The sequence below is a fragment of the Caretta caretta genome, chromosome 4, assembly GCF_965140235.1.
Source record: "Caretta caretta isolate rCarCar2 chromosome 4, rCarCar1.hap1, whole genome shotgun sequence".
NCBI lineage: Eukaryota > Metazoa > Chordata > Testudines > Cheloniidae > Caretta > Caretta caretta.
This window is the reverse complement of record NC_134209.1, coordinates 65,243,712-65,267,987: the sequence shown is the minus strand read 5'-3', so window position 1 is coordinate 65,267,987 and position 24,276 is coordinate 65,243,712. Positions and strand designations below refer to the sequence as shown.

General features: G+C 42.4%; 1 protein-coding gene across 2 annotated transcripts in view; it reads right to left on the bottom strand.

The window, feature by feature from the left end:
* The window catches only part of SMAD1 (SMAD family member 1), a 70,291-nt gene that overhangs the window by 6,529 nt on the left and 39,486 nt on the right, over positions 1–24,276 (bottom strand). For both annotated transcript variants that reach the window (XM_048847481.2, XM_075127720.1), the window contains exons 4-6: positions 10,627–10,884; positions 7,947–8,063; positions 3,954–4,175 (exon numbers count right to left, since the gene is read on the bottom strand). In XM_048847481.2, the coding sequence (XP_048703438.1) occupies positions 3,954–4,175; positions 7,947–8,063; positions 10,627–10,884 (597 nt within the window). The remainder of the gene's footprint in view (positions 1–3,953; positions 4,176–7,946; positions 8,064–10,626; positions 10,885–24,276) is intronic.

The window sequence follows — 24,276 nt, the reverse complement described above, 5'->3', positions numbered from 1 at the left end:
CTTGATGGCATTTAATAGTATGGTCGATATAAAATTTTGCTGAGGACATAACTCCCATATCATCTTAACAACAAAACAATCTGTGGCCACGTCTTCAAGCTGTGAATCTGTTCTTCTTACAAAGGGGGAGATTTAAATGGCGTTTCTATATAAGAACATGAAAACAGAAGAATGGCCATACTGGGTCAGATCAATGGTCAATCTCACCCAGCATCCTGTCTCCAACAGTGGCTAATACAGAGCTTCAGGGGAACGGTCTTAAACAGGGCAGTTGGAGTGATCCTTCCCTGTGTTCCCCCTCCTGGCTTCTGGCAATCAGAGGTTTAGGGTCACCCTGAGCCTGGGGTTGCATCCTTGACCATCTTGGTTAATAGCCATCAACAGACCTATCCTCAGTGAACTTATTTAACTCTTTTTTTTAACCCAGCTATACTTTTGCCATTACAACATTCCATGGCAATGAGTTCCACAGGTTAATTGTGCTTTGTGTGAAAAAGTACTTCATCTTGTTTGTATTAAACCTGCTCCCTATTAACTTCATTGGGTGACCCTGATTTTTGCATTGTGGGAAAGGTTAAATGCTTCTCTATTCACTTTTTCCACAGCATTCATGTTTTTATAGAGCTCTATCATAGCCTCCCTTCGTCATATCGCTTCTAAAACTCAACAGCCCTAATCTTTTTAGTCCCTCCTCGCAGGGAAGCCATTCCATACTCTTATCTTAGTTGCCCTTTTCTGAATCTTTCCAGTTCCACTATATTCTTTTTGAGATGGGTGACTATAATTGGACACAATATTCAAGGTATGGGCACCCCAGGGATTTATATAGTGGACTTATATTTTCGGTCTTATTTTCTATCCCTTCCTAAATAGTTCCTAACATTCCATTAGCCTTTTTGACTGCTGCTGTGCAGTGAGCTGAAATTTTCAGATAATTATCCACGGTGACTCCAAGATCTCTTTATTGAGTGGTAACAGCTAATTTAGAACCCATCCTTGTATATGTGTAGGTGGGATTTTTCTCCCCAGCATTCATTACTTTGTACTTCTCAACCTAGAATTTCACGTGCCATTATGTTGTTCAGTTACCCAGTATTGTGATATCCCTTTGCAACTCTTCACAGTCAGCTTTGGATTTAACTATCTTGAATAATTTTTCATCATTTGCAAACTTTGCCACATCACTGTTCTCTCCCTTTTCCAGGTCATTAATGAATATGCTGAACAGCACAGGTTCTAGTACAGATCCTTGGGGGACCCTGCTGTTTACCTCTTCATTCGTAAAACTGACTTTTTATTCCTACTCTTTGTTTCCCATCTTTCAACCAGCATGAGAGGCCCTTTCCTGTTAGGCCATAACTACTTAGTTTTCTTAGGAGCCTTTGGTGAGGAATCTTGTCAAAGGCTTTCTGAAAATCCAAGTACACTATATCAACTTGATCACCCTTACCCACATGCTTGCTGACACACTCAAAGAATTCTAGTAGACTGGTGAGGCATAACTTCTCTTTACAAAAGCCATGTTGACTTTTCCCAACAAATCATGTTTATCTCTTGATAAGTTTATGGAGGAGATGGTATGATGGGACAACATGGTTTTGGTAATTAAATATTCACGGTAAATAGGCCCAATGGCCTGTGATGGGATATTAGATGCGGTGGGATCCGAGTTACCCAGGAAAGAATTTTCTGTAGTATCTGGCTGATGAATCTTGCCCATATGCTCAGGGTTTAGCTGATCGCCATATTTGGGGTCGGGAAGGAACTTTCCTCCAGGGCCTCTTCCAATCTGCCCTGGAGGTTTTTTGCCTTCCTCTGTAGCATGGGGCACGGGTCACTTGCTGGAGGATTCTCTGCGCCTTGAAGTCTTTAAACCACGATTTGAGGACTTCAATAGCACAGAAATAGGTGAGAGGTTTTTTGCAGGAGTGGTGGGTGAAATTCTGTGGCCTGCGTTGTGCAGGAGGTCAGACTAGATGATCATAATGGTCCCTTCTGACCTAAATATCTATGAATCTCTGTGTCTGTGTGTGTATATGTATATATATAAATATAACACAACACACTATAGTAAATAACTGAACTACCAATTTGCGCAGTACTAAAGTTAGGTTTACTAGCCTGCAATTGCCAGAATCACCTCCGGAGCCCTTTTTTAAAAACAGGTGTTACACTCGCTACCTTCCAGTCATCTGGTTGAGAGGCTTATTTCCAGCAATAGGTTACATACTGCAGTTAGTAGTTCTGCAATTTCATTTGAGTTCCTTCAGAACTATGGGTGAATACCATCTGGTCCTGGTAACTTATTACAGTTCAATTTATCAGTTTGTTCTAAAACATTCTCTATGGACACATCGATGTGGGACAGTACTTCAGATGTGTCACCCAAAAAGGATAATTCTGATGTGAGATCTCACCCACATCCTGTGCAGTGAAGACCAATGCAAATAATTCACTTAGCTTCTGTGCAATGGCCTCGTCTTCCTTGCATGCTCCTTTAACACCTTAGTTGTTTAGTGGCACCTGTTTGGCAGACTTCCTGTTTCTGATGTAAATATCTTACTGTTAGAACTTGTTAAAGAGACAAAAACTTTCCTGGCCTGCCTTATTATACTTTTACACTTAAGTTGTAAGAGAGTTTGTGCACCTTCTTATTATCCTCACTAGGATCTGACTTCCAACTTTTGAAGGACTGGTATCTGGTACAGTTAATGTTATAGTACCTCTGGTATCTGTACAGTTAACGTTTCAGTAGAACTTTGCTTGCAACGAGGCTGCTTTTAAAAGTTTACTTTTATAGGTTTAAATGGAAAATGAACAAAGTGTTATATAAAGTACATAGATACTTTCTGGGGTGGAGAAAAAAAAGAGAAGGAACAAGACTTAGTGGCACAACCTCTGAGTATGAACCTGGGAGCAGCACAGGTACTAGCATGGAAAAAGTTTTTCTTAGCTAAAGGTTGCTTTTCAGAATAATAAACTGTATGAAAACTAATCTCCCTGAGGCACAAGCTCAGTTTCAAAACTGTTTCCTGTGAGATCCAGAACAACATCACTGTAAGAAACTGATCTCCAAGCATAAAAAAAAAAGAATAGGAAGACATTCAAAGACAGCTGTCCCTCTAAACCCATTTCATAGGGCCTCAATATAAAAAAGGCAATATAACCCTTCCCCTGAAATACAATTTTTTGGTTACAAAGCTCCAAGGACCTCTCTCCGGAAAAAAAAAAAAAAAAAAAAAAATCTTCAGAATTTTTTCCCTGCCTAAAGATGAACAAAGTACTTTTACAATACCACTGCTAGGTGTTGTACAAACACAACATTTGCTACCACAAAAATTAAAATAAAGTTAGTCTGGATTTAATTTACATGACAACATTCCCCTCAAAATGGACTATTATGAAGCTAAATTAAAAACAAAGATCAATTCTTTTGGGAGAAGACTGTCAAAGGCACGAAAACAGGAATACCATGAACTGTCCTTTGGACTTCTGAAAATCCCTCCTTTAAACTGTATTTGGAATATTACTTTAGCAGGCCTATACTCCTTTAAGGGAGTTTAAGGGCCAGACAATTTAGATATCTTTAATCAAGAAAAAAAAAAGATTTTGTTCAGAGAGCTGTCTGCAGTTATATAGTTCAGCTTTCCAGAATCATCAACAGCCGGGCTGTGTGTGAGAAAGCAACTGCCTTAAACTGTTGTGCTAATTAAAATTAAAATTGATGAGAGTCTGCAGACAATCAAAAAAACTGATTAGAAGATAGAAAGCTTCCTGCAATTATTCAACAGGTGAGAACTTACAAGAGTACAGGACTTGACAAAGAAATTATGTATTTGCCAGTGTTCATTAGAACATGACTTTATAACGTATATGATAGTCTGTCCTTGAGGCAAGAAGCCCAGATTGCCGCATTTAGCTAGAAAGCTAAACAAGAGAAAAACTAAATGCACCTTTGCCAATATGCCGCCTGGTGTTCTCAATGGTGGAATTCCGGTTAACATTAGAGAGCAGCCCAAGGCAAAATCTGTTCTTGTTGTTTGAAGGATCAGTAAAACCATCTACCAATACGCTGGTGGAGGAGGCATGAAATGCTTCCCCAACACGATTGTTCAGCTCATAGTAGACAATAGAACACCAGTGTTTTGGCTCTTCATAAGCAACTGCCTGAACATCTGGAAAGAAACAAAGAAAAGGTTACAATCAATGGCACTGCAACTAATATGTTTCTGAACTTTAAAGATCTGCAACCTGTAGGCTTTGGCTTAAGATCACAGAGAGAAATTTTGGATAAATAACTGCTAATTAAGTGCCATCTTCTATGGAGTTCATTTATCATTTAATTATTAAAAAAAAACAAAAAAAACACTTTTCAGAGCCAAAGAAAGAATCTGTACAAATACAAGTTAAGATAAAATTACTCGCAAAACTTCAGACATAGGAAAAAATATCAGAGCTGGCAACAGGTACTTAAGTAAGAGAACATGTTATGGGCTCAACTACCACACCTATCAAGCACCCCTGCATTCTGTGCAACATATGACCTAGATCAGCACTACCTTGGGTGTTGACAAATCAGTGAAGTACTCCCTCAGTTTATTGTACAGAACTACCAACTTTTAAAATATTATATGTTACAAAATTCTTTATTAACGATGAGAAATCACATAGCAGAAATTGTCAGAACAACTGGAGGTTTTCACAACTGCCTAGGAGGCAGCTGGGATTTTGGCCATGCAGGCAGGAGTGACACATGGCTTGGGTTTTTGGTATCCAGATGGCAGATTAATCTTTTGTATCTGGGAAGGCAATGCATCTCTCCCCCCCCCCCCCCCCACTCACCTCCTGGGCAAGTGCAGAAATTACTTTAAAATTTGGGAAGGGGATGTTTGAATTCTTCATTTCCCTGCCCTACAGACCATAGGGTTGGTTCACAGCGACCTTCCCCAGTATCAGCCACTACATCCAACAACAAAAAATATGTACATTACAGTTGACGGTTCTATTAAAGTGATCAGCAATGAAATAGTCAACGTGCATGTAGTAGCTAGATTTCAGGGTTAACACCCTAATGAGATGCATAAACAAATTTCACATCTCAGAGCATTTGTTTCATACTCTTTGCAAACTCAAGCAGACAGTACTGCTTCAGTTTAGATTCTGAAGATTTTTTTCCCCCCACAATCAGAAGGCTAGGAGGCTTTTCTAAAAAGAAAAAAATAAATGAAAGCTTAGATTTTGGACCATAATTATGCAACAATTTAAAAATAATATGGAATCGGGAATTTACAAGGCTATGAGATTACATTATACACAGGAAGCGGAATATAGGAGGTTTATAGGAATAAAAGAGGTTGAAGAGGAGATAGGATGTGGCTGTTCTGTGTGTGAGGGTTTTAAAGTGAAGAGGATGACTATTTCTGTGCTTAGTACACAGTTTAGGAATCTGAGATAGCAGCTCTGCAGATCACAGCTCTAAATGCAAGTCGAAGTGCAAAAATGACAATGACGTTGCAGGAATTTGTTTCTCCTTTCAGCGCATTCTCAATGCCAACATTAACTTTAAGATCAACATTCTATACTTTCCTTTGCTTAGAAAGATGTTTCTCATACACTGATTTTTTTTCTGATTAAAAGGGACATGAGCAGAATTTAAAAAATTTAAAACGTGATTATCTAGCTGACATAAATAGTAGGAAAGTATGTAGCCTACGCAACGTCAGCGACGAAAACTTTGTGAGACAAAAATCTTGGTGCAGGGTTTTTCTAGTGTGATGTCCATTGCTGACCAAGAATATGCTGGGAAATGCTCATGAAAAGGGGTTTAACTTTTGTAAAGCCACAGTATTGTTAAGCCTTTTCAAATCATTGTAAATAAAAGAAGCCTTTAATTATTAGTAAGGGGTTACTACACTTTGCTTTCAAATTAAGTTGCCAGTAACTACCAAAGCTACCGCTTTGCCCCAGTTCTCAAACTCAGGAAGAAATCTTGCCAGCTGGCCATTCTTACAGAATGAATCATATCTCTCTCACACAGATTTCATACTAACTTCCTTACGTTTGCTTTAAGTCATGCAGAGCAGGTGCGTTTTGTCTCTCCATTCCCAGCATGGGCCAACAATGGAAATTACCCAGCTTCAGTGACAGGATGCAGCTTGTTAAGTCAAATCTCTTAAGACTAACAAATCTCCATAAAGAACATGCTTCTAAACATTTGCAACTAAAATGTTTAACATAAAAGTTTATTGAAACAACTGTTTTTATACAACCACAGCAGACCTTTTAGGAGGGCAATTAGACACTGGATAGGCACAGCACACAGACAGGGGCTCAAAGAATGAGCAGACGATATAAGCATAAGCAAAGAAATAAATGTCTTTTTCCCTCACTCAAGAAACAGTGAATTAAAAGAGACTATTCAACTTACTAGCAAGAAAAAAAGATTTAAAAAACAAACAAAGTAGAAAGCTCTTTTAAGATGAAAAGAAAAACGCAAGCCATTCCCTCTGGTTGTTACGGGTCTCAGATGTGATGCAAAAATCCCCCAGCACAGATAGAGCATATTTACAAGGGGAAAAAATGTGCAGAAGTCTGCAGAGTTAGGTATAAACACTGATAAATGCACTTTGGGCCTTCATCAGCTGCAGAGGCCAGTACGCAGTCGTGTATAGATCAGCAAAACAATGGACAATGCCAAAGATGGTGCTGATCAAATGCAAGCTCACTCTGAAGGAGGAAAATAAGCGAACACGGCACTGATATAAATTATATTAGAAGAGCAGATATATTTGTGAGCCCAGATATTTTAAGCTTAACAACAAAACTCAAGTGAAATTAAACAATAGCTGAAGTGTTCATATGCTTGTAATCTTTATAATCATTCTGGCACAGCGTTCAACTTGCTACTCTCTCTCCTGGCTGGATGCACGGCACTGTGAGCCTAAGTGTTCTCAGAGGGGGCTATTTCTCACCATGTGTTGAATGCACTAAATCCTTTACTCAGCAGTTTATATTTGCAATGTGTTTAAAAAGCCACGTGTAAAAAGTTGTCTGTGCCATACGATGTAAAACAAAATGAAAAGAATTTAACACATCTTCCCTGCAACAATACCACCTCACGCTGCAATCTCACGAGGTAAGGAGGGTCATGCCAGGTCACTACTTACATGGGAAAGGAAACATTCCTACCCCAAGCTCCCAGGAAAAACCCAAGGTGCTGCAGGAAGGAGTGTTGGCAATTCAGTGTCATGCTCTTCTCTAGAAATCAGAGCTAAGCCAGTGCAATATCATGGTGGTTAGGAGGCACTTCGGTTGGGTGTGTTGTGTTTCAGAAGACAAAGCATACTGAGACCCTGACCATTTTTATTAAAGTATCCATAGTACTTTTCACAAGTGTAAAGATGTTAGTGCCAGTGTCCTGACAAAATCTCAGTTTGGGCAGCTATATTCCCTGCTCTCAATTCACCCACCCACCAACTGGATATCAACCATACAACATCAAGCACTGTCTCAATAGTCACTATAATCATAATAGATACCTTTCACTGCCTGTTAACAGGTGTGCTTGTGCCATTACACATAATTACTATGCTTTACCATAAGAATGGTTTAACTTCAGTGATTGTTACAGATGAGAGTTTGTAATATGCTTTTGGATTCTTCCGGCTGGAAGTCAACATTTAAAACATGGCGATGCCTTAATTTAATCATGTACGGTCACTTAGACTTTTTTAGACCTAGAGGCTCATAAGAGTGTATAATTTCACCCCCAGCGGGGGTGGGGGAAAAGGAAACCACGTTCCCTGTAGTTTTTCTTATTGTCTACAGTTACATATTTCCGTTAAATAATATGAATCCAGATCAATATTCAGCTTAAAAAAAATTATGAAACTCTTCGCACTTTAGAAACCAAGCAGAAAAAAAAAACGCATATAGAAGCCTTTTACCTCCTCTGTTTATTTCTGGGGGAATTGAGGGTGCCATCATGTTGGTGTCCATTGGCTGTGAGCCATCCTGTGTCATCTGATCTTCCGGAGGCAGGTAAGCAGGAGGGGGAGTATCAGCTAAATATAGAGAAGGCAGAGATACAATTCCTCCCTCTCTTTAAAATGTACATATATATCCACATAAACAGTTCAGCATTAACTTGGAAATACTTTCAGCCTGACTCAGCCATAACTTCCACCCACTCATCAGAATATCTGAGAAAGCAATCATGGACCTTGATTCAGGGAAGCAGAGGATTTCTGTGTATGAAATAGTAGTAATTTTTATTGTAGTTATAACTATCAATCCACAAGTGAAAGCTTGACTGCATTTCTGTCAACAGTGCTTCACAAGTTCAAGGCACTGGATATACATTAATGTCTCCATGCTCAGCACCATCAGCCCTACATTCATATAGAACATGAACAGACTATGAGCACAGGATTTGGAGTCTAGAGGTTCTAATCGCATTGATGTTGTTTCCAATGTGGCCCTCCATCAGTGTAGTATCTGAACGTACCGCAAGTGTTAATGAATTTCTCCTCAATATCCCGGTGAAATATCACCACCAGTTTATAAATGGGGAACTGAAGGACAGAGATTTAGGCCCAGATTTTTAAAAGGTATTTAGGCATTGCTGTGCTCAGTGTTGCAGTGCTTAAAATGATTTAACAGCATAAGTCTCATGGTCTAAAGGGATTTAGGCTCTTAGGAGTGCTTAAAAAAAGTCTTCCTGACCCCCACAGACTTTTTGCCTTGGTCCATGAGATTTGATTACTACCATTCTACACCAAAAAAGAGAACAAGTAGGCAGCCTATGTATCACTGTTATCTCCATCAATAAGTGAGTCATCAACTATTATGACAAGTAACCAAAAGGCAAACAGGCCAATAACTACACCATTTCTTTCATGCAACTTTCTGGTCTTCAAAATCTCAAGCTAGTTAAAGTTAGCAACACAAAGCTCTCAACTAAAGCATTACAGTAATACTACAGCTATGTTTTTCCAGTTGTCACTATCCTTTTCCACTTGACCTTACAAACAGTCCCCTTTATGGAGGGTGGGCAGGCATGCACCATGGAATAAGTTTGTGGGGTGAGGATCAAAATTTTGATTCCTTATTAGGCCTCTAATGAGCTATGACAGATTTGTGTAATTGAAATTGTTATGCTACTGTCATGCATATGAGAAAGTACTGTGGGAAGGCCAGCAAACGTAAAATTTTCACATTTCTAGATATAGTACTGCTCCCCTTTATATTTTCACAACTGGGTCTCCTTCTGCCCTACTAACTCAAAATGGGTGTCTGCCAAGAGACCTATCTTAAGGCAATGACTCAAAACACTGAGTCAGGGCTAAGAGGGCCTCAAGATGGATGCCTTTTCATCTTTTCCACCACAACGCCCTCTAATTCAGTTTCTCCACTGCAGCTGCTGACTCTGCTTTACCTCTAGCCAGGAATGCAGGCAAAAATAGGACTCCTCAGAAACCAAATCCAATGACCTACCATAAAACATCTGGCATGGGGATACTGTAGGAGACCTTTCCCATTACAGACCAAGCATAGGACCTCTATGACCTGATCTGTATCCACTGGGACAGGGAGTCCCAGAGCCTAAAATCATGATCAGCAGTCTCTCAAGCTTTTATTCTATAGTTTCTTAAATAAAATGTGGAGGGGGGGGGGGGGCGCGAGAACGGGGACACGACCATAACATTTACGGATTTCTCAGAAGAAATTACAAAACACATGCACGCAGCGCATACAGTTCAGTAGTCTTTACCCACCAAGGGAAATTTTTGAAGACAGACAGCTATCAGTAGCTAACTTCAGTGAACACCCTCTTGACACAAGAAATTACATGTATATTTTTGCAAATCTCTCTCCCCCTTCCCTCCTCCAGCCCCAAAGGAAGGAAGGCAGCACGCCATTTGCCCAGGCTTCTTCTCCCAGCAGCAGAAAGTTAAATCAAAAACATCTTTCAGAGGCTGCTTTCTTCACGATACTTAGTCATGGACAAAGATGACATTTCTGTAAAAACCTTATAGCCAACCATCAAAACGGAAATAAAAGGCAATTGTTCCACTGTCTTTAAGACAGACATGCTGAAGGTTTCTTTCCAGGGCCTCTGCTGAGAGACTGTTTTGCAGCTGAAGCATTTGTTTCTTGGGATTACATCACCATTTGAATGAATTTAATCAAGTGGTGGTAGTGTGATCCCCTTGGGAAACATCTTTTATAGAACCATAACCTAATGCTGAATTTAAGAGTAGGTCTCTTTCCTGAACAAGGACATTCTGTAGCAATATTTGTTTGTCACAACATTAGCTGTGCATAACGCCCCTCTGCCCCCACACTATACCAGGACTCAATGCTCCAATACTACACTATTCCCCCCACCCCTTGAAATGCAGCTGATTTGTAAAACAAAAACAAAGCATTTTACCTGCATTAGAAAGAATACTGGACTAAAAATTGAACATTATTGCTAGGCAGCCTGATTTAGTCACCACGTTACCGAACATCTCTTCAACTGGCTAGTGCATACACTTAAGTGCTGGCTGATGATGCTTTTGCTTAACGATACTTGCAATATCTAGCTATACTATCCTTAACTCTTACAGAAGGTGAACTTACCTGGCATCTGGAAAGGACTTCCTGGGTCTGAGCTAGCAGGAGAGTGTGGATAGGTGCTACTGCTGCTTCCAGGAGAGTTGGGATAACTACTGTTGGGGGAATGGGGGAATGGATGACTGTTGGGTTGCTGGAAAGAGTCCGGGAAAGTGGCATTATGTGGCATGTGAGGCTCATTTTGTCCTAAGTTGCGGAATTGAGCCAAGAGACTGTGCTGAGGGTTGTATTCACTGTGTCTTGGAACCAGCACTGGTGGAAGAACTAGAAGGGGAAAAAAAAGAAAAACAACATTGAAGATCTGATCCCTAAGGGTTACATTATGCAGAGACATTTATACTTAGATGAAGTGAAGAGAGTTCTTCAGAGTCCCTTATGCCATATAGAGGTGTGTCAGAAATGAGGTAGTCACATTCTAGGAACATATGTCTAGGCAAGAACCCTTTCCTTGTATCCTGTTACTGCATAATTTAAATTCACAATGACCACACTAGTTGTCTGGATCCCTCGCCATAAGCTTGTTTTCATGGAGGGCCAGCGTAGAAGAATAAAGGGACAAGCTATAACAACCTTTTCTTTTTTAATTAAATAAATTATCACAGAGATGCAATGTAACAGCATTTCACAACTTAATGCTGACATGTAGTTCATGTCAGTGCACTTGGTTCCCATGCTAATCGTTTAATGGTCTGTAACCCAAAACCCTGCTAATAAGGACAGATTTTTTTTTTTAACACAATGTTAATACTACACGGGCCTTGAACTAATCCTGGTTCCAACAGCTGTAATTTTATTTTTAGCCTATGCAACGTGCTTAAGGGTTAATTAAAAAAAGGTTACTCCCTCTATGCCAATTTACCATCAAATGCCTAGTTTAGATAGGGTTATATAATACAATTAAAACAGAGCAATCTGGCAAACTAAAATCCTACCCTGTGTTGTTATGGGACAAGCGAGATACAGGTCAGAACTTGCTAGATCACACTCCCAAGATCCATACACTCCAGGGAAACAAATTTCTTTTTAATTCATTTTTACGGAGGAAATGAACAGGACACCAGATGTGGTAAAGTATAATAATCTTAGTCAGCTCTTTCAGCCCAGCATCTTTGCCTCCAAACTCCTTATAGCAGAGGCTGAACCGCTCAGATTATCACCCAGCTCTTTTAAAAGCACAGCTGTAGGTTTTTATTTTGGGAAGGGGTGAAAGGAAGAGAATCGTGGGGGGAAGGCACACACAACAGTGGGAGACACATGGAACATGATTCCTTTTGTTCCACCCCACTTCACTCCCTGGATAAGGAAAACTGGAAAAAAAATCCCTTTTGGAGCCTGCTGAGAAAGGAGAAGAATGGTGGGAGGGAAGGGAAGAAACTACAGTGTCTTACCCCAGAGGCTTATTCGCTGCCTCTCAACTCAGTTTGACCACGGGAGGAACCGTCAGATGCAAATTATGTATGTGGCACTTTGAACAAAGGCCTTCTCATTCCTGTGTTTAGAACTCTCTCTCTGTGATGAAAGCAGCTCAGCTGTTTACCTCAACTGCAGGAGATGCCACGAGAGTGTTAGCAGTGTTTCTTGACTTTGATATATCCAGGAGAGGTTTTATTTAGAGAGGCTAGCCTAAACCTGCAAATCTTCACTCACTCAAGCAGTCCTGACAACCTGGGGAATTTATACTTCGAGAAAGGGTTGCAGGATCAGACCCTTGGACTTTAAGGTCAAGCTGCAAGTCAAATCAGTACCAATTTTACATATACATCCAATTTCACCGACAGCAGCTTGAGCAGAGTTTTCATTATATTTACAATCCTTAAGCCAGGGTGTCATTATTTAAATGGACTGCTTCATAGTTAACTGTGTTCATTTTATGAGTGGAATGTCACACTAGAGGATGAATGTATGCTATGAAATGAGGTATCTTCATCTTCCACATGCTGGAAGTTCTTGCTCTTTGGCCTAATACATCACCAGGCAAATGAGTAGGAGAAACATGTTCATTCTATCATGCATATTCCTTGCTTCTAAAGAACTATTTCAATAATTAACTGGAGAAAGTCATTTAGATTTACCCCAACATTCACTCAATATTTCAAATCTTACCAGTTGCAATACAGCACACGTCAAATTCCAATTCCTCTGAATATTAGGATTCCTCTTTTCATTAAAATTTGCTCTGAAAAACTTTTGGGTTTTTGAGCACTTCTTATTCAATAAAGTTCAAATAGTGTATTACTTGCCATAGCAAACATGCGTTGGCCTAATAAATAAGAAGTGAAAAGGGTAACAATGAGAGCTTATGTTTAAAGATATTTTTCCCTTTCCTGTCTTTATAATTCTTCCTTACTTTTCTGGGCATTAAAACACTGCTTCCCTGTATCTCTATTTCCTGCAGATGAAGGTCAAACTTTTCTAAGCTAATTTCTGAAAAACAAAGTACATCATCTACCTTTCCTACCCCTACAATGACATACATGACATCACAGGAAGCCATGTGATTTATAGCATTTTTTAAAATAGCTGGAGGAACAGGATATTTTCAATATGGTTTTAGCAATAAAAAAAAAGCAGTATCAGATTTTCCCAAGGAGTGCACACACTATCGCCAGTTGGAACTGAGCCCTTCATAAAAAAAAACGGGAATATGTATGGATGTAAATTCTACATTTCTCCCTACATGTCTTCCCCTTCTCTTGCACCCAAACCATTCCCAGGTACATAATATGGCTTTGGCGGGTGGAGAAGAGAAAAGATCTCGCAAAAAAAAATTATATTACACCATAATTTAAGCATTTTTCTAAATTGTAAAAGAGTTTGGAAGATGTAAAACATTACTGTGAAGCAGCAAAGAAACTGACGCCTGGCACACACGGGTTAAAGAAAACATGTGGGCTCAGCTAGCCCCACCCTGCTATATCTGCAGCCAATGCCAGGCCAAGAAGGGCACGGAAAGAAGGGAGCCAGGCTCAGTTGGGGGCTGACTGGCAGGAGTTTTCGCAGCTACGGGAGACAAATCAGCCTTGCCCTGCCAAGGGGAGCCTGCAACTCAGCCCCAACTGTGGGATAACTGAACTAGAAGGGCCCTGCCACATATTAGAGAGACTTTAATAGGAAGTAGCCCAGGGAAACAGGTCTTGAAAGCCACCCCAGCAGACAGGCAGACCCATCAATCCCTGTTTAGGGGTCAAACTACACCAGGCCCTGGGGAGGGTCTGGGTCCCCCTCCAACCCCTCTGACCAACAATCTAGCCACTAGGCCACCTGGCCACCGAAGGCTCTATCACAAGTGGTAGAGAATGGAGGCAATGACCTAGTCCCTGCTGAAGGGAATTTAAAAACAAAACAAAACCCAAAACAAAAAGAAAGCTCTTGAATGGAGATAGAACAGATGCTGAAATTGATGGCTGAGCAAAACACCCACCATCAACAGCAGCAACTCCTGCAGCAGACAGCCATGCAGCAGCAAATCCACGAATTGGCAGCCCAGCAGCAGCAGCTGGTCCAGCAGGTGGCCTCCATACTGCCACCCAGTGCTCCAGCAGAATTGATTAACATGCCTCCATCAGGCTTACCAAGTTGGGGCCTGATGATGATCCTAAGCTTTCTTAGAAACTTTTGAGAGGGTAGCCACAGTAGCCCTGAGACCAACTGGCTGCAGTGCTTAATCAGGGTAGCACAGACCACATAGCATGCTTTAGACCCTGCAGCCGCCAAGGAACATGCCCGGGTTAAGGTAGCGATACTCGATGCCCTAGACATGTCGGAGGGGACATTCTGTCAGTGCTTCCGGGGGAGCGGTATCCACAGGGAACCTGACCCCATCTGGTCACCCAGAAGCCGCGGAACACATGCTTGAGATGGCTCAAGCCCGAGGCAAAGTCGGGAACGCAGGTCGTTGAACTGGTCCTGTTAGAGCAGTTTGTCCAGATCCTGCCCCTCGGGGGAAGAGAGTGGATGTTGCGGTATCATCTGTATGACAGATGCCATCCAGCTCACTGAGAATTACCTAGCTGCCAAGTCCCCCATGACGACATCCCCCCAGGGACTGGCCGGGACCAAGAGCCCCATACTACCAAAGGATGGAACCTTCCATGGAGTCCGGTCCCTTGAGCGGCATAGACATGCTCCCCCTCTTTCCAGAGCTCCAGGGGGCCCAAGGACCAAAATGCCCAGAGGTTCCCCAAACGAGAGCCCCAGAACCATTTGCTCACAGCAAAGTCAAGGAACCACTGGCCCCCTGGAGGTTCAGAAGGTGGTCCAGAACTCAGGGAGGCCCATTGGGAAGAGACTACCCAGATACCCAGACAGGGAGCCACTCGCACCACCCAAGATCCAGATCAGTATTTCACATATGGCTGTTCTGGGCATTGGTCCAGAGATTGTCCTTATATGGAATACAGCTTTCAGAAGATCTGGACCCCACAGACCCAAGCACGTCAAGGCAACCCAACTAAACTGACCATCCCGGTGTGGGTAAATGGGAGAGAAGTAGTGGGGCTGGTGGATTCGGGGTGTGCCCAGACCCTTGTATCAAAGCACGGTGGTTACTAACTCAGGGCACCATCATGCTACAGTGTGTTCATGGGGACAGGAGGGCCCCCCACCCGGAAGTAACATTGACGGTGGGGAGACAGGAGAAGTCCATGATGGTCGGTCTGGCCCCGACACTCACCTACCCACTGATTCTAGGCAGAGATCGGAGCTATTCTGGGGAGTTGTTAACAGAGCTGATAAGACCCACTTCTGATGGACAGAACGCCCTTCCTCTGACCACAGGCTGGCCTGAAGCCGCGACCCTTGTGGTCACGGAGGAGGCTGCAGACCCTGGTGAGGGGATATCTCAGTCTTCAGTACCAACCTAACCAGACTAGGGATGTAAATACCATTTAAAAAGTTAACCATTTAAACAATAAAAAATTTTTGTTTAAGCTGTTAACCAATTAAAGGGTCGGCTGGTGCAGGGCAGGGCAGGCCGGCCTGGAGGCTAATAGTTAAGGCGGGTTAACCAGTCAGACTAATGCTTACCAGTTAACAGTCAACATTTTATACCCCTAAACCAGACTAGCCCCACTCCCAGCCAGCTAAGGAACTGTCCCCACTACCCAAGTCTGAGATTCTGACGCACCTCTCTGACTTTGTGGAAAGGCAACGGGCTGACGACACACTGAGCCAAGCATATGCCCAGGTGGTAGCAATAAATGGGGAAACCGTTAAGCCCTATCAAGCAGGACAGTTTCCCCACTTTGAGATTCAGGGTAACTGTCTACGCTGCTTAGAGAAAGACCAGCAGACCAAAGAGGTTTGACATCAGCTCTCGGTGCCCTGCCCTTAGCTGAAGGAGGTTATGCGACTCACCCATGCCATATCTGCTGCTGGGCACCTGGGAAGGGAAAAGATGCTAACCCAGGTTCTGGCCCGGTTCTTTTGGCCGGGGTCTACAGAAACATGGTGGATTTCTGTGTCTCCTGCCCAGAGTGCCAGCTCACTACACCTCAGCCAGCTGAGAAAGCATCACTCATCTCCCTCCCACTCATAAGTGTGCCTTTTGACTGAACTGGAGTCAACATAGTCAGCCCTCTGGACACCGGTTTATTCTTGTTGTAGTAAACTATGCAACCCGGTACCTGGAAGCTGTGCCATTACGCTCCATGAATGCAAGAAACAAATTTTATGTCTCAAACGACGGAAGAATGCTGCCATTTACTAAAAATCAAGACTCTACAAACATCCATATACCATCCAGAAACAGACGGCCTGGTGGAGTGCTGTCACAGAACCCTAAAAACAATGTCCCAAAGGTTTGTCCTGGTGGATGTCTGACATTGGGACCAACTACACCCTCCTCTTCTATTCACGGTCCGAGAAGTTCCCCAGTCTTCCACTGGCTTCTTGCTATTCAAGCTTTTCTATGGAAAGCATCCCCAAGGAATTTTAGACCTAGTTCGGGAAATGTGGGAAAAGCAGCCATCTTGAGCCGACAACATAGTTTGGTATGTCTTAAGCCTGTGAGAGAAACTTGAGGCTTTAGGTTCATTTGCCAGAGAGAACCTCTTAGGTTATGTCTACATTACATGAATAATGTAGCTGGAGTTGACGTACCTTAGGTCGAGTTACTGCAGGGGTCGACGAGAGAAAAATCTCCTGTTGACTTACTTACTCTTCTTGATTTTTAGTAAATGGCAGCGTTGTTCCGTCGTCTGAGACATAAAATTTGTTTCTTGGTCTGTCAAGATCTGCCAGGACACCCTGACTCCAGCAAAGATACTCATAAGCTCTGTAGCCACTGTTTTTGCAGGGTAGATCACAGGGGTCGACTGCAGACTGATCTGCAGTCGATCTGGCAGGTCTTTATTAGACTCGCTGGAGCGATCTCAGAGTGTCAATCCTGGCTGTAGTGTAGACCTGCCCTTACATGCCCAAGACACCCAGGAAGCTGCGTACAATAAACTAGCATGCCTCCGGGAGTTTCAGCCTGTTGATTGGGTACTGTTGTTATTGCCCAGCTTGGAGTCGAAGCTCCTAGCCTGCTGGCAGGGAGCTCTATGAGGTGATCCGATAAGTGGGACAGGTGAACTAAGAAATCAGGCAACCTGACAAGCATAAGGTACAACAAATCTACCATGTGAACTTTTAAAACGTGGAAAGCCCAAGAAAGCTTATTAATAAACTCCCTACCCACCAGAGCCTGAACTAGGCCCTTGGGCTGCAGAGGTCTCAATGTCAAGTGTGGTCAAGATTGGGGACAACCTTACCCCTGAGCAGAGAGACCAGGCATAACAACTGATCACTGCCTTCTCTTCCGTGTTCTCTACCTGCCCAGGGCGGACTCACCTGATTACTCATCAGATTCAGATGGAACCGGGAGCTAAGGTCAGGGAAAACCCTCAGTCCCGGCCCAAGAAGTTAAGGGCGATCGTGAAACAGGAATTCCACTCGATGCTAGCGTTGGGGGTGATCGAAGAGTCTTTCAGTGACTGGAGAAGCCCTGTGGTACTGGTACCTAAATCCAATGGGACCACTCAATTTTGCATCGACTTCTGCAAGGTCAACGCAGTATCAAAATTCTACACATACCTGATGCCACACAGACGAGCCACTCTGGACTTACAGGAATATTGGCAGATCCCCCTCACACCTGAGTCCAGGGAAAAGACAGCTTTCTCCATCCCCTTCCGGCTCTTTCAATTCCAGACCATGCCCTTGAGATTGCACGGGGTCCCAGGCACATTTCAGCAACTCATGGACCCAGTCCTTTGCCCCCATAGCTGGTAAGCAGCTGCATACCTAGATGATGTGGTGATCTATAGTCACTACTGGTAGACAGTCTCTCGAGGCCAGCCTGACAGCAAGCCCCACTAAATGTCACCTCAGTAAGGATGAGACCACCTATCTCGGGTACACCTTGGGAAAGGGCACAAACTGACCCTTGATTAGCAAGGTCCAGGCCCTCCAGATATACTCCCCACTTTCCTAAAAGAAGCAAGTACGCCAGTTTCTAGGTCTGACCCGATACTACCACCGCTTTATTCCAGGGTTCTCATCCACCACAGCCCCTTTTTCTGATCTACTCAAGAATGAGAGCCCCAAAAAGGATCCAGTGGACCAGAGTTCTGTGAAGAGACTTTTCAAACCCTGAAAGCCCAGCTTTGTTGAGATCCAGTCTTCTATAGCCCCAACTTCACCAAGGAGTTTTGTTACAGGAGCCATGGGGCTGTTTTATCCGCATCTTATACATTAGCCGGAAGTTGGTCCCGAAGGAGGAGCCCCACTCTCTAATTGAGAAAGAAGTCTTAGCAGTAAAGTGGGCTGTGGATTCACTCTTATTACCTTCGGGGTGCACCCTTCAGACTAGTCACTGACCATATCCCTCTCCGCTGGTCACATGCCATGAAGGATACAAACCCCCAAATTATGAGCTGGTACCTCTCCCTCCAGCCCTTCTCCTTCTGCATTCAGCACCGAGCTGGAAGAGCCCATCTGAATACCAACTTCTTCTCATAGGATAGTGAGGAGTAGTTGAGGCAGAGCCCAAATGGTGTCCTAAGGGGGAAGGGATGTGTGAAGGAGCAGAGTATGTGCCGCCCGGCGCAGCAAGGGTTAAAGAAAACCTGTGGGCTCAGCTAGCCCTACCCCTCTATACCTGCAGCCAATGCCAGGCCTGAAGGGGGAAGAAAAGAAGGGAGCCTGGTTCAGTTAGGGGCTGACTGGCGAAGAGGCTGGAGCTCTCTGTTTGGCTACCTTAAAGTAAGCCTTCCCCTGCCAAGGGGAGCCTGCAGCTAAGCCCCAAACTGTGGGGTAATTGAACTAGAAGGGCCCTTCCCCAGATTAAAGAGACTTAAATAGGAAGTTACCCAGAGAAACAGGTCTTGAAAGCCACCCTGGCAGAGAGGCAGACCCATCAACCCCAGTTTAGGGATCAAACTATACAGGGCTCTGGGGAGCATCCAGCTCCCCCTCCAACCAATAATCTAGTCACTAGGCTGCCTGTCTACCAAAGGCTCCATTACAACAACATAAAGGCCAATTATTTCTTCAGAATGTTTTAAAAATTCAGTCTAAAGGGTAGACAAAAGCAAAGCAGGCCCATCTAACTGCAAAGTTAGAGTTATAACTCAGTGTTATCCCTAATTCCAGTCCCCCCGCCCCATACCCTTCACCCCAAAATCCCTTAAGTCAAGTGGTGCTTTTAATGGGAGTCGGCTGGCCCATCAGGCTACAGCTTGAGTTAGCACAACCTAGCAGCTCCTAACACACACTATACAGTTGGGAGTGTTATTTCACAGTGAGAGCTGCCAACTCAAGAGAGGAGTTAACTCCAGTTATCTGCACTCAAGTTAACTGTGCAGGGAAGACATGGCCAGAGATTGTTCAGAAGTATGGAGGAATGGGTAACAGTTCAAAATGTTACTGTGAACACAAACTATTCTTACTCCCCAGTTTAAGTCTGTGAGCTTCTGGTCACGCTGAAGACCTGAACCATATGGAACAACAAATTACCGAGGCTCAGTGCAGCAGAAGAGGAGGTTGATCTCTGTAACAGCGGCTAGCCCCCCGAAAGAAGTAATTGAAGGGGAGAAAGCATGTGAGAGAGTGTTATTCAGTGTTAAGCCTGCACAAATGTTGCTATAAAATAATCAAGTAGGGCACATCTTTGCTGTGGAGAATCCTGAAGGACACTGCTCTAGGTGATAGCTTGTGGAAGAAATGTCTCCCTTTTCCTTTCTCAGTGAAGAACAGATACGGTGAGAAGCAATAATATTAATTTTACCTGAGACAATTTTAACTTGTCTCTTTTTAATACAAATATCACTATTTAATGAGGGAAATATGTATTCATTAAGTGCTTTTCAGAAAAATGACTAAAAAAAGGTACCATCTAAATTCAACAGATCTGAGAGTCACATCTATCTGCTTCATTAAAGTAAGGGTTTTAACTATCAATTAGAGCAATAGCTCAACAAAGCAACAAAACAAAAGCTAGATTCTATACCTTCTCAAACACCAGATTTTTTTTTTTTTTAAACTCCAGGTCTAAAATTTGGTCCTTAGTTAATCTACGCAACCCCACTGAAGACTGCGGACAGTTTCTGGAGTCTGGGGATTGTACATGTCTAATTAAGGACATAAAATAAAGGTTCTACAGGCCAAATTATTACCACTCAATGCATAAAAAAAGGAGTTAGAAGGGGGACTGACTTGACTTTCAGATTTCAGTTAAAGTTTGCAGAGCTGCAGCTAGAAAAACACCTTATTCGTAAATGGTAAATTTGCATCTGGAGTCAGACACTGATATTTACATATAGATTTACAGAGACGGTATTCATAGTAAATAAGTGTTATGACCACATTCAGTTGCAAGCGTGAGCTTGGTGCTGTACAAAGTACAGCGACAGGGCCATTTCATCAAAGAGCCTACAGCACCAACACACAAAATCTAACAAACAAGATGCCATAAATGGCCAGATGAAATTTCTAATTACAGTAGTATTTTTTACTTCATTAGTAATGGTAATCTTTGTGGAAGTAGTTTAGGGGAAACCTATCAGTCCCTATTCTTTGTGCTCTGTTTTTCTGTATGTTAAGTCTCCCCATTACTTGATTCTGTTGTCCAACCAATAGCAGTGGAATAATCTGGAAGCAGCGCATGCTACTAACACCCAGAGGAGAGTGATATACGTATGCAATTCTAATCAATTTCAACTTTAGTTCTGAAACACAAAACAGAACAAAATGGGTGGAGTAAGCAAAAAATCTGAATTCTCCTTTTAAAATCTTCATGTTTAGAAGTGTAAAAATTAATCCAATTGAAGGACTTGTAACATTTTCAAGTTAGGGCATGTTTTCTCCCTCATTTGGTTTCGCCATCATCCTACATGAGCATAGATTAAAGGGTTTAGTTCCCTTGCCACCCGTAGTTTTGTATTTATCTCCACCTGCTAGAAACTAAAGTTTAGTAAACTTCTCTCTTCTGTTTGAGACAGAATCTCAGAAGCCAGGAAGAACTGAGTGGAGGAGACGGGAGAAAGGGAGAAGTGGAAGAGGAAGGAGAGATACTTCGATCATCCATCCTGCAGGATGTTAAACTACTTCTTGAAATCCGGGTACATATGCAAATTCTAATTTTTCCATAAAAATTATGAATAAGATGAACTGCTGTTGCATTTTCACTATTGACTCCGGGTGGAATTCTGTGCCAAAAAATTAAATTCTGCGCACTACACTTTCAAATTCTGCAAAATCTGTATACTTTGTCAAAACAACACAATATAATCACACCAGTTTCAATTGTTTTGGGTAATTTATTTCAAAATACCTGTCAGCAAGTATGTCTGTAACAATACAGACAAATAAAAAAGATTCAGTAAATATTTTTAGACAAAGATTCCTTACTAGGCATGTTAATACAGAGCTCTGAGTAATAATTCATTTAAACTACAACAGAGAACCATATTTCACTCATCCCCCAGAAACAGTGCAAAGGCTGGGGGGAAGTCAGGTAATGGAGGAGCTGAGGGAGAGGGAAATAATTGCTGGGAAGGAGCCTGGGTGTGAACTTGGAAGGTTGTTGGGTATGGATGGGAAAAGTATGGAACAGGTTTTTTGGGGGGTGGGGAGGGACTGTTAGGGAGCTTCCCCCATGCAGACCCTGGCTGACCCCAGCCTCTCCCATTCAGTCAGGCACATATGTTTCTCCATCCCTACTCAGACACACACTCCCCCCCATCCCCATGTGGCCCTGCACCTCTCCCTGTCCCCATGTGTCTCTGTGCCCCCACTCGGCCACTCCCCCATCTCTACGTGGCTCTGTGTCTCCACTCCCATTCTGTCCTTGCCCACTAGCCCTTATAAGCCTGTCTGACCAGCCAGCAGCCCCACACTGTCCGTCTCCCCATAGCCCTTGTCTCCTGACCTGGCCCTAAAGGTGCTGTGAAGGCAGCTCTGCAGGCTCTCTCTTCCCTAGCTGGCTGGGAGTGGCTGCTTTGTTCTATTGCCACAGTGTCCTCTGGTGGGCAAGAGGTAGAACTGCAGCGCCTTTTCTTCAACAGAAGCTTTTTCTGCTCAAAAAATTAAAAATATGCACAGCTCATTAATTATGCACACTCACAGTGGCACAGAATTTCCCCAGGAGTAACTATTAAGATTGACTGTACCAGGATTTGACAGACGCATACTACAAAGGAGCATTTGTGCAATTCCTGCCACATTGGGGCCCCCATCCCAAATCAGGGTCTCTGGGTAGTACCATATTTTTTATATATATATAAAAACATACATACACACACACACGCTTTCAAGAGCGTTTACCCACAGTCACTTGCTGTTATATTTGAAAGGTTCAATTAAAAATTAAACTGTAGGTTTTGTTCCAAACAAAGAGAAATACCAATAGCTAAGGGAAAACAGAAATGTGGGGCTTGCGTTCAGAATTCAAGATGGAAAATCTTGTATGGATGAAGTGGCAAAAGAATGATTTGGAATGAGAAGGAAATCCATATGGTAACAGTTTTAGCCTATAAAACTCTAAAAGGGTTTAGGTCTTAGATTAAAACCCCCCCACATCTCCCTCCTATTTGATTCCTCAGCAGTTGAAATCAGCTGTGATATACTGGCTAACAGCCCCCCAGTTTAAATAGAGACGGGTTTAGTGCATTTTAAGTTGAGGACTCAAGTTGAATTTGCTTGACTCTCTTTGGCAACTGTAGTGTTAAACAGTTGATGTGAGTGTACTGGTTGGAACCTTTGCCAGGAACCCTCTTCTCCTTGCAAAGGTTAAACACTGAGTGGAAAGAAAGTTCTGATGCACTTATGTTTCAGATAGTGCAAGAGAACAAGACTCTCCTTGGCAAGCATAAGTAGTCTTTAACCACAGGACATGTTCCCAAATACAAAGACACTTACATTTCTACACCGTGGATTAAGTTGCTCTTAACAATAACTAATATTGTTATGTCCAAAGCTGATCTCAGAGGACCTAGCTACATTATGCTGTTCTACCACCACTTGGTTCAAACAAGGTTTTTCTATGCCATGTGGTGGTGAAACTTTGCTTTACTGTTTCTCAGAAGCAGAAGTGCCAAGATTTTAGCTGTTTGCTTCAATAGGTCTTAAGTTACAGTAACTGTAAATGGAAAGGCTCAATAATAGCCATCCAGCAGTCTGTTTTGGGTGACTATGATCAGACAGGCAAACATTCCAGGCTATTCATTCAAGAGACAGCTGAGAGTCTGGTTTTCTTAACTTTATTTCTCAATTTCAGTAGACCTCACAGCTTGATTTGTATTTTGCATATTTGCTACTGAAGACTTTATTTAAAAACATTCGTTGCTTCATTTACTGTAATTTTAAAATCAGACATCTGGCATAACACATTTGGCAAGTAATATTAGTTAGTTTCCTGCATTATAATGCTCAGCTAACATTAGAAGCTTTACTTGGATGCCCACTGATTCATGAAATTGACATTTGTTCCAAGTGCCTCCAGAATTCAGCACTAATTACATGCCTACGATTAAAGCAACACTTACTAGTTTATGGCAAAAGTAATTTTGACAGTTCTGCAGAGGATAGCTAATAGTTTGACAGTGCATTTTAACTTGAGGACATTTGAAGTGATCAAACTTCTCATTACACTTGTAAGCAGCACTACCATGTTGCCATATAGGAGAAAAGATTTGCAACTTCAAGTCTGGAGTGACATTTGACAGGAATTTGGTTAATTTTTAAAAGGATTTAGTCTCATTGACAAATCCATCAATAATGGGATCCCCTTCTCCGGTTCACATTGGAAAAGGGCAAAAATATTCCCCCAAATTGTGTTCCCTTCCAATTGTTTTCAGTGGTGCATTTTAGTGGTGCACTGAAATTGGCAAAAATTAGATGAAGAAAGCTCAATATCACTTGCCAAACAAACTGACAGTTGTCTGCTATTTTGGGGAAACATCCTAGAATTGTACACACCTGTTGTAGCATGCTATTTTTAAAGCTACGCCCAACAGTAACATTATGAAGCAATATGACAAATCCTCTCACCAGTGACACTCTGCAGTCTCCCATCCCTGAACTTGCAGAGCTATAGGATGCCTAATAGAAAAACAGTCTAGAAACAAGAATTTCACTTACACAATTCAGACAGTTTTTTCCTTTCCTTGTTTAAGT